An 11,834-nucleotide genomic window follows, 5' to 3' on the forward strand; every position below is an offset into this window, starting at 1 on the left:
ATTAAGTGCGAAATTTCGCGAAATCTCGAGTTTCTCTAAATTAAACGAAACTCACCGAAACTGAGCAACAATTCTTTTGAAAAATAGAAACAACTTATGATTTTTGAGCTAATTTTTCTGCCGTTATAAGCTCTGATTAAGGTCCGAAAGTGCTTCAAAGCTTTAGACCTGATTAAATTAAAAAAGTTAAAGGGTATGTGTTTGAGTGCACAAACGTAGGTTTGCCGTGGGACTATGGTGCGAGTAAAGATTTAATTCTGCCATAGCCATAGTATATAACACACACCAAACGTACAAATACCATACACAATAATCCATGAACATTTCTCAAAAAAACACATACACCTGTCATAAACCACAGCATACAAATACCAATACTCACATGAACTGCCCATGAATGCATTACAGTCCTATGGAATTTCTCATCACTTTTTGCTTAGACCTCAAAAACTTCTTCACATACCCGTAATACACACATGCACACTTACACACATACACGCACATACACACATACACACACATACATACACACATACACACACATTCACACACACATACACACATACACATACATACACATACACACACACGTACACACACATATACACACACATACACACACACATATACACACACATACACACGTACATACATACATACATACACATACACACACATATACACACACATACACATGCATACACATACATACACATACACACACATATACACACACATACACATGCATACACATACACACACATACACACACATAAACACACATACACACATACACACGCAACACACATACACACACGCCACACACACACACGCCACACACACACACGATATTTACACCCACACATACACACACACCAGGGTTGATATTTGTTGACACTCTTGAGTGAAAGTGAAAAAAAGCATCCATAAACGTTATTTTTTTACAATCCTTTTAGAGTTCTCCCTTCCCGCTTTTTGCATGGAAGTGAACTGTCGAAACACCTCATTATATTTCATGCGATGGAAGCAAGACAACAAAATCAGTTTATCAGTTAACGAAGATTGTCAAGGCATCGGTCAGTGTCAGTGAAAAAGTGTTTCGGTGAGGTTCATTTTGGTTGAGTGGACTGTTTGTTTTTCTTTTTCGTTTTGAAGTGAAGATCATTTGGTTGGATTTGTCGTCAAATTTTATTCCGTAACCGTGAACGATGCGCACGATCTATTTCATTTGAGTATGACAGCACGTTACTAAGACGAAAATCTAGTGTATCTGAAAAAGTGCTGCGATCATTGGAAGTGAAAATTGAAAATGATTGGCTGTAATTTTCGAAGAATTTTGCTGGGGAAAATGACTTCTATCAGCACTGACACACACACACACACACACACACACACACACACACACACACACACACACACACACACACACACACACACACACACACACACACGATATTTACACCCACACGCTACTCAGACACACCCGCTTGATATACGACACACTATACCTAGATTACCTCTGGTGGGGTCCAGCTCAGATCGAAGGGAAGCCGAACTGTTCGCCTTGACGGTCGACTGGAAATGATTTTCTCTCAACACGGAATGTCCTTTTATAGCGTCACTCAGTGTGGGTAACTTGGGTAATTGGGTCCTAAAGCTATACCTGTTTTTATTTATCATTTGAAAAAGCCGCGTTTTCTGAGCAAAACGTGATTTTTAAAAAATGTTTATCGTTTTCCTTCGACTTTTAAATGAAGAGTAAAAAAACTGCTCGAAAGGTCTAAGTTGACGTTTCGCCCATGTACAGTATATGAGAGAACTGTCATTTAAGGCATTTCGAGCAGTTTTTTATTTTTCATTTAAAAATCGAAGGAAAACGATAAACATTTTTTAAAAATCACGTTTTGCTCAGAAAATGGCACTCTTTCAGCTGATATATAAAAATCAGAAAACCATTTTAAACTTTAGGACCCAATTGGGGGAAGAACCAATCACGTGGAAGCATCTCTGCTTTCTTCCTCCGTCGCTTACGTCGTTACGCTTGCGATGTCAATTGGGCTAGGAATGGGCGATACTAGCATCGATACCAGCGGTATCGATACCAGGGTCCGCGGCATCGAGTATTTTGGCATCGATACTCACCGCGAGAAATGAGTACCGATATCGATATCTTCTAAACGACGCTTTTTGAAAAAAAATTGTAGGTTTGATACCGATACTATCGAAGCATTGATAATCGATACTTCTTCAGGCGTTACCGAGGGAATGCCTTTCCCTATCCCTCGCTGTACATTTGACAGAGTATAGCATCGAAGATACGAAAACGTCAAACCTGATACGGAAACGTTAAACCTGATACAAAAACGTCAAACCTGATACAAAAACGTCAATATCGGTCGGATTATTTTCATTATTTTGCTGTTTCGGTTGGAGCTTAGCCCTTGCGCTTCTTGAGTAGACACAGTGGATCTGGTTATTATCCAAAAAATTGATGTAATCTAAGTAAAAATTTCTTCCAAACACAAGCAAGAAAACAGAAAAGAGCAAAAACATCAGATTTGACGTTTCTATGTTGTACTCGATGTTATAACTCATAGCACATTCCCTCGGGCGTTACTCCGATACCTGGTATCGAAGTTCATTTAAGCATAACGATACCAAAGTATCGATACTTTTGTCAGTATCGCCCATCCCTATTGCCAGCCAATGGCTGAATTCGTGAATTCATTATGTCTATGTTTTTGAATTCTGCGTTAGGGAAATATAGCAATCGTATGAAAATTTTATGTGGATATTCGACCTTCAAACTTTTCCGCAATTTTCACGGAGTAATAAGAAAATGGCAATTAAAAATATCATGTTATACAAATCTTGTATATTTGAGCTTTCCAACGGTATATCAACTATTGAAATCGGAACAGTTGTTTGAGCGCTATTAGCATCTAAAATCTTCCATTCCGCAACCAAAAACGTTACATGTTCAATCCAGTTTTCACAGAATGTACCTTAGTATGGTGAAGAGAAACGTAGCCCCACGTCAAAAAAAAAAGCAAGTGTTTACTATATCTTTTTCAATTTACTGAATTTTGCTTAGCATTTTTCTAATTAACTCCAAATATCTTTAAATATTCTTTTTAAATAAAAATCAACGAAAAAAATTATTCAAACATTTTAGTTATTTTATGAAGAGTTTCGAGAAAAATTTCGATAAGTTTTGGAAACCTCGAAATTTCGCACAGTTTTAAGATTGTCTTTCCAGAAAATTGTTAATATTGTATAACCCGAAAATATAATTATATTGTTATAATTAATATTTAATGTTATAATTTATAGTCACATAGTGAACATTAAATTTCATCATATGAAAATGAACAGAACTGCTAAACTGTCCATGTACCATCGAACGGAGCAAGTAATAATCGGACAACACAATATCTTCCCATTTGACTTCCGTTTGAGCTTTTCTATGTTCATTTTAATGATGTTGGCAGTAGTATCACTTTTTGGCGTAGAATTATGTCTCACAGCAACATGACGGAATAGGGGCTCCCATGCACTTTTCGTATTCCTTATGAGTCCTACAACAACTATGTAAATTTTCAGATCGATCGGTGATATTTGTAGGAAATTTTCCTGGAAAAAAACTCTTCTGAAGACCGTAAGGCACTACGACACTTGTAGAAAAAGTTATTTTCCACAAACTGGTTGAATATCTGACGAACAGCTCCCCATTGAATTTTTCTAGCAATACTGCTGCAACATGCTGCAATTGCAATTTCCTACAAATATAGTATCGATATATTTTTAGGAGCCAACTGGATATTTCTAGAGAATAAGATTTGAAAAAGTGGATTTTTCCATATAAAATTGTATGGAAACTTTAAAAATCGGTTCAACCGATCGATCTGAAAATGTACACAGCTGTTATAGGACCCATAATGAACACGAAAAGTGTATGGGAGCTTACATTTATTTTTTGTCCCACCCTAATATACAGCCTTGTTTTGAGTTTCGATTTTGTCCGATGAGAGGTGAAAACAAGGCCAAATACGATCCTATATGGATATTTTTGGAGCCGGGATGATATCCAGAAGCTGAAAACTGACTGACCCCAGACGCCCATTGTAAAATTTAAGATGATGACTGCCGGCCTCTGAAATGGCCTGAAATATTCTTTCCGGAAATATCCTTTCACCTAATATGGATATTTCCGGAACCAGAATGATACCTAGAAACCAGAGAACATTTTCAAGTTCCGTGACTTCCGGTGTCTGTAAAACAGTCAAAACATACCAAATACCATTTAAAATGAATACTCCCGAAATCGGGATGATACCCAGAAACCTAAAAACGGCCCCAACGCGATTATGCAATTCCAAGGTCAGGTTACAGGACAAATATATAAAATAGTTATAGTTATAGTTATAGTTATATTTTAAAATTCCATCTGACAATGTTTTGTCTTAATGAATAAAATTACAAACTAGATACGATCAACAATATAATATTTGAATGTTATAAGCGAATCCTCAGGCGACGCAGAAACGTGTTGATGGGTTCGTTGAAATCGAATAGTTCAGCAACCTCGTTGAACCTCATTGACATAAACCTAATCGCATCATACTGGCCATACCGACTATACCTTGCCTCCAAGTTCAGGAGATGACGTCTCCGCAGATTCCTTTCCGGAGCGTAGAGATTCAATTCCGCGAGAATAGCAGGTGAATCAATTTCATTTTTCATGACCTTCGCAACGAAAATAACTTGTGCGTTAAATCTTCTTCTCTCCAACGTCTCAATCCCAAATAACATGCAGTGGTGCTCATAGGGAGGCAGCCTCCCTATCATGCCAAGGAAGATGCCTTAGTGCCATACGTACAAATTTTTTTTCTGGACAGCTTCCATGCGATCAATCCATACCTTGTTAAACGGACACCAAGCGACAACCGCTGATTCGAGCATCGAACGTACCAGGGCGCAGTACAAAGCCTTCATGCACAGTGGATCGCGGAATCCATCGGCAATTCTAAAAATGAATCCCAGCTGCTTATTTGCTCTTGAAATGACATCTTCGTAATGTGCCCGGAATGTAAGTTGGCTATCCAAAATTACGCCAAGATCTTTAACTTGGCTTACGCGCCGGCGAGTTTGCACAGACAAGCTGTATGGAAAGCTAATTGAATGAAACTTTCTGCTTAAGGTAATTACATTACATTTTTCCATACACAAGGTAAGAAGATTACGCTTGCTCCAATCACTGAAAGCATCAATCAACTTTTGTAGTTCCAGACGGTCTCCAAGGCAGGCTATAATCAAAAAGATTTTTACATCGTCTGCGAAAAGGAGCCGTGTACCTCGAGGTAAAATAGTAGCAACGTCGTTAATGAATTGTGAAAATAAAAGTGAGCCCAGATTGCTTCCTTGTGGCACTCCAGCAGAAGGTGTAAATGGCTCAGAACGTGACGACCCAAGACTGACACATACAACTCTGCCGGTCAAGTACAAACGAAACCATCTCACTAGCATAGCAGAGAGTCCTAGCTTATCCAGCTTTCGTAGAAGAATGTTGTGATTTACACGATCGAACGCAGCCTTGAAGTCCGTGTACACAGCATCCACTTGCAATCCCGCATCCATTGAGCGAGAATACAACGAGAAGAACTGAGCCAGATTGGTTGTGACGGATCTTTTAGAATAAAAACCATGTTGGTCACAAGAAATGTAATTTTGACACGCTGCAAACAGCACTGTATTGACGACTATTTCGAGAACTTTGGAAAAGGCACATAATTGCACTTGTCCCCTTTTTTGTGAATCGGTGTGAGCGATGAATTTATCCAACTAGCCGGAAACAACCCTTGTTGCAGAGAAAGATTGAACAGCTTCACAAGAGGCACCACCAGTTCATTCGAACAATTTTTCAACATAGATGGCGGGATCTCGTCTAGTCCAGGACAAGTAGAATGTTTTAGCTTCCGAATTGCGCTCAATACGTGCGCTTCTGTCACTTGAAATACTCCACAATCGAAACTATCTTGCGGAGTATCGCGTAATGCAGCGTCAGTCTGATCCGACATAGCAACCGAAGACGAAAAAGCGGTTTTGAATGAACAAATATTACCTAATATGGATATTTCTTCAATCGGAGTGATGTACAGAGGCCAGAAATCGATCTCAGATGCCATTTTGAAATCGAATATGGCTGCCGGTTTCTGGAAAACAACCTGAATTGGTCTAATACCACCTAAATTAATTGTATCCGGAATCGGAATGATATCCAGAATCGACGCAAGTTACCATTTCGGAATTTAGGGCCGCCATATTATTTTCGGGGAGTTATCATTTCTAAGGTTTACCATGAATAAATTAAATAACTTTTTGCCATTTTCCAAATTGTTCGATTAAATTTGATTGAGTTTAAGCGGATTTAGAAAACTTTTCCACGAAATATAAAATTGCCCGGGCCTTCAAAGGTCAGCTTTGACAGGTACGTGTAACTCGTAGATGTTGTATTTGAGAAAACGTAAACATTATCTCTTGTTGTAAGACCGGAATCTTTAGAATAGTAGTTTTTATCCCAATTTTTTGGGCGATCAATTTCACTCTATTCACGATACATTTCCAACCTTTTTGCGCTTAGTTTTCATGAGTTTTTTCTCCTAACAGTGCGTCTGTTTTTTCTCGTCTTTTCTTAATCAATTAAGAAATAACAAAACCTAAATTGTAGTTTTGGTTATTTATCGTTGTGTTAACACCATAATGATCATTCATCGATAATTTATAAAGAAAAACAGGATTTTTAATAATTTTACAATGAGGAGTCAATTTGATTATGATGATTATCTTTTCAGGGTAAAGGTACTGTTTTTATTTGTGGATAACTTCTAAATAATTATTTTAAAATATAGTAAGCCATCGTGTTATAATACACGACGACCATTAGTCTAAGCTAATAATTTTGATTCTTTGTCAATCAGTTTTGGAATTTATTTTGCTTATAATATTATGTGTATCTACGTTTTCCGTATTTTAAGAGTTCTACATGCTTGTAGCTTTGCAAGATTAATCATTCGGTTTGGCTCTGCGTTGACCCATAAGTGGGTTCAATCCGATAGGCATTTTCTAGAGATTTTGTGCTATTCGTGCGTATAATCATCACGTAAAAGAAACCTCAACGACAAGTGTAAGCAAACTTTTCTAAAATCGTTTCTAAAAATAATCTGAATTGGGCGTGACCAGTAAACGGTTACTGATAATACAGAATCTTTGCTCATTCGTACAATTGTATATGCAAAAATAATTTATGTTGTTCAATCGCGTGTAACACACGCGCAATCAAACATTCTTCAACCGAAACATCTAAAAATAAAATTCAAATTTAACCATCACCGCTATAATTCTTATCATTCAAACAAAACAGCACTCCTTAGACAATTTGCGATATTTTTAACTGCCATTGCTGTACGCTGTGCGTTACCGATCCTTTGCGAATGCTTTCGATAGAGTAACGCTCAAGTGCAAAGCTAACATTCTGGCTGATAACAGGACAAAAAACCATATATAAGCTTTGGTGTTATCACTGTCAGTAGGCATCTCAGTTTCGTCCAGTAAACAACTTCCGTACTATCTTCTAACAGAATGTTGTTGAATAATAAAACTGCTGTGATTACCGGAGGAGCTAATGGGATCGGGTTTGCCACGGGAGTAGAGCTGCTCAAGAGCGGTGTAACGGTGAGTGTAAATCGGATTGTTTCATACAATCTCTATTGAAATACTGATTTCATTTGATTGCCAGAAAGTGCTTTTGCTAGATATAGTGGCCAACTTGAGTCCAACGCAGATTGCTGAGCTTAAGGCCAACAATCCGAAGGCGGACGTTTTTTACGTCCAATGTGATGTAACAAACAAACAGCAGTTGGAAAAAATATTCCGCCAGGACGCGTTGAAGCTGCTGGGATCAATTGATATACTCGTGAATTCGGCCGGAGTTTTTGAGTGTGAACCCGAGAAGTGCGTTGGTGTTAATTTGGTAAAAAAAAATAAACACTGCCACAGTTGAGCGATCTAACAGTTAAGCTTTCAGATTGGACTGCTTTCAGATTGGACTGATGAATTGCACACTGATTGCAATGGATTTGATGACCAAGGAGAAATCCGGTAAGGGTGGATTTATTGTCAATCTTTCTCCATCGCTGGCTTAGAACCATACCCGGTGGCCGCTGTTTATACTGGAACAAAATTCGGAGTGACCAGTTTCACGCGAGCTTTAGGGGTTGGTAGAGGTAAAAAGACGATTTATTTACAGAATTCATTCTTGGGTCTTTTATCGTTTACAGACTGAGTTAGTGTATAACAGAACGGGAATCAAATTGGCAGCAATCTGCCCCAGTGCTACGGAAACTAACATCATGCGAGCTGCCGGTGGCAGTGCTACTACTTTTCCGTGGATGAAAGAAACGGCGGAGCAGATGATCAAAAAATATCCAATTCAACAGTAAACAGCAATCACCGCAACAATAACGAAGTAACAAAGACATGCATTTTTTTACCTCTTGCAGACCAAGTGCCGTGGGGAAATGTATTGTTCAGGTCATAACGGAGGCCGAAACAGGATCGGTTTGGTTTTCCGCTGTGGATAAGGTCACTCGGGTTGAGTTTGAACCTGAAAAATATGTCTAGGGGTAGCAGCTTCAAGCAATAACGATTTCCAGGAACTCAAGATTTACTGCAAACAAACGGCCGGATGAAAAATTAGTTTAAATTGAGGCTTGGAATATAATCTGAAATTGGTCCATGGTTAAAGTTAAATCTTACGAAAGTGTTTCATTTTCACTTTTCAAAGAAAATGCATACTTGTTCCTGTTTCCGGAAGAGGTAGTGAATACTTTTGGGATGTTTTCTTAACTTCATCATGGTGTAGAATATTTAAAAAAATGCATGTAAAAAAAAACAAATGCTGAGAAAGTTGTTTTTTAGACACGACCGCCAGTTTAATGTAGAATTACGGCAGTCTATATTATATCAATGTATTTCTTGCTATAGGTTTGGGAATACACACGAATTTCAGTTATAATTCTCGGTAAAACACTTCCCTGGGCAATAGTGACGCCGGATCAAAGCTTTTTCATATCCTCATCATTGCGGATTGCCAAATGCAAATAATGCTAGTTTTATTATTATCTCTAGCAGCCTCCTGCTAATTTCAATACTCCTGCAGTAAGATACTTCATTATAGCCGCTAGATCGATAGTTCTCCAGTACCAACACGCATAGTTTCCACTATGCAGCACTCGATAAATTTGGTCTACCGCGAATTAAATCCAACCACGAGATGAACGGGACTTTGTTTTTCTCTTTAGTTGGGCTCTTATGCCACGACCAGACAGTGTAATTTGCAAATTCGATTGAGCAATGTGACGATGAACAAAACAGCTAAATCAATGAATTTTATTCAGTATGGTTAGATAACACATTGATCTTTAATATGCAACACAGTTTGTGTCACTCGTGCGTATAGTTCATGAGTAATGAAAGTTCGCAGCTCATTTTTTGAGGTAAAAACTGATTCCTCTCTCCCGGAAGGGGTAATTCTTTTTTTTCACACAACATTTATTTGACACGGCACAATACGGGTTAATTCTTGTCAGAGTTTGGCCAACCATTGTATAGCTGAATGCTTCCGGAATATTTTTTTTCCATGGAACGAAATCACACAGCCTCTCTGGATCACTGTCAAATGGAGCACCATTTCAGAAAAAGGTCGACTAGTCGTTGGAGTTCGAGACAGTCTACAGTATTTTATATTATCTTGAACAACTTAATATCATCTGCAAAACACATACGGTGATTGTCCGGCAATATAAGACATGCGTCATTTAAATACAATGCAAAGAGCAGTGGTCCTAAATTACTGCCCTGCGGAACGCCTGATACATTCGAAAAAGGAACAGAATGCTGTGATCTGCTCTTCACGAAGAGTGTACGATTTACCAAACATGACCTCAGCCATTGTACAAGAGCAGGGACCATTCCATGTTTCTTCATCTTAGCGAGCAGCAGACCATGATCGACGCAGTCAAATACAGCTTTCAATTCCGTATAAACCGCATCGATTTGGGCACCTTCGGTCATATTTTGTAGACCTGTGCTGATCGATCGTGATACAATGCTTGCAGTTAGCATCACCTTTTTTGTGCACAGGGAACATAATCGATAGTTTCAAACTGGTAGGGAAAACACATCTTTGATGCGACAAATTTAATAGCTAGCTTAGTGGATGTACAAACACACCTTTACATTTTTTTAGGACGCAATGAGGAATGCCGTCAGGCCCAAGAGCGAAAGAGGAATTCATCTTGTCGATTGCAACTTCCACTTGTTAGTTAGTTATTATAAATGAGCTAAAGTCAATGACGTCTCTGGGGACATCATCTGAAGCTAGGCTCATCTCTGCAGTTGAAGCCGTAGAGCTACGAAAAATCTGTTGAAAGAGCTGAGCAAATAAGGCGTACGTCTCAAATACCGTGTTACCTTGACGATCGCCTAAAAACATATTTTTTGGTGGGATTTTTTCTTTCCTTTTGCAGTTGAACGACCAAAAACGCCGTGGATTAGGTCGGAGTCAGTTCTGCATACGAACAGTACATCGTCTGTGCAAGTAGCGAATATAAATTCGATAATTCGCAGTGTCGAAGACCTGTCGCAGGCGAGTGTTGGACCATAGAGGTTTTGGTACTGGTCGGCAAGGAAGGACACACTGAGCGAGTGTCGTTGAAACATCTGATTGCATCTTCGAGGGAAAACCAACTTTTAAGTAAATTTAGTAATATGTAGCATAGATCGAACCAACGCAATTGAGCTGTACACTAAATAGTTGACTGCGAAGTCTGTGTATAATAAACAGCAGGTCGAGTTCAGAATCAGAATGTAGCACCAAGGCTTTGCTTTACAGTTTTGATAATTAAGTTGAAAGGAATGCTGCCTGGAATAAAAAGAATACAAAAATCAACCCGTACCAATGGCATTTTTCAGCGCCCAGAAATCTTTTATTTGAAGCTGTAAATCAGCGTGGGTGTACCTGAAATTTGCTATAAAAAGGGGCATTGTTAAAAAAAAAATATTTTCACCACTATTGGCAACGTTTTGGCGAGTGGCATAAAAATAATAGGGGCAAAAAATGCAATTCCACAATAGTGCAGAAACTGATTTTAGGGAGCAAATTATATCTAGGGTATGACAGCAATATCTAGAAACAACAACTTTTTTCTGCAAAGTTGTTCTATATGATGAAGCGTTTATTTAAAAAATATTAAAATTAGGGTTACTCAAATTTCCGATGAAATCATGCATCTAGTTATTTATTTTTGTCGATAGAAACTTTGTAGAAAAAAGCTTTTCTTAATCTTTGAGACTAATCGAAATTTTTTGGATTTTTTTTTATTCTCGCTTGTTTTCCGTCGGTCAAGTTCCGCCACTGTTGTTGTGCCAATCACCGACGCCCGGGAGGCGACTCCACCAGAACCCTAACTCACGACCCGTTGATTAACGGACCGGCGCCAACTGCTTTACTTCCTCATGCGATGGAAGGCGTGATCCCGGAGATTTTTCGCCTCAGAAAATATTTCGGTATCGGCTAGGATTGAATCTAGACCAGTTTGGTTGGTTGTGAGTGGATCACGCCACCTCAAAACCATCGATACCTATGTCGGCGGTCGGATTCGAACCCAGGCGTCGAGCGTGGTTGGCAGAGATGTTACCAACCACGCTAGGCCCCCGCCTTTAATTTTCTGGATCTTTTTTGACGTTGACTAACGTCTATATCGAAGTTAGGCCCC

General features: G+C 38.7%; 1 protein-coding gene and 1 long non-coding RNA gene across 2 annotated transcripts; both read left to right on the forward strand.

Annotated features, from left to right (window-relative positions):
• The first annotated feature begins 7,593 nt into the window (after nt 1–7,593).
• Nucleotides 7,594–8,498, forward strand: LOC129728241 (alcohol dehydrogenase 2-like). The gene is given in 5 exon segments (XM_055686657.1): nt 7,594–7,731; nt 7,796–8,029; nt 8,100–8,181; nt 8,184–8,272; nt 8,337–8,498. Coding segments are annotated over 5 exon segments (660 nt in total). The 5' UTR covers nt 7,594–7,638.
• A 915-nt stretch (nt 8,499–9,413) lies between these two features.
• LOC129730840 (uncharacterized) lies at nt 9,414–11,572 on the forward strand. The gene is made up of 3 exons (XR_008728930.1): nt 9,414–10,226; nt 10,307–10,507; nt 10,587–11,572. It is a non-coding gene; the product is annotated as an uncharacterized LOC129730840 (long non-coding RNA).
• The last annotated feature ends 262 nt before the right edge of the window (nt 11,573–11,834 follow it).

The sequence above is a fragment of the Wyeomyia smithii genome, chromosome 3 (genome assembly GCF_029784165.1).
Source record: "Wyeomyia smithii strain HCP4-BCI-WySm-NY-G18 chromosome 3, ASM2978416v1, whole genome shotgun sequence".
NCBI classification, from domain to species: Eukaryota; Metazoa; Arthropoda; class Insecta; order Diptera; family Culicidae; genus Wyeomyia; species Wyeomyia smithii.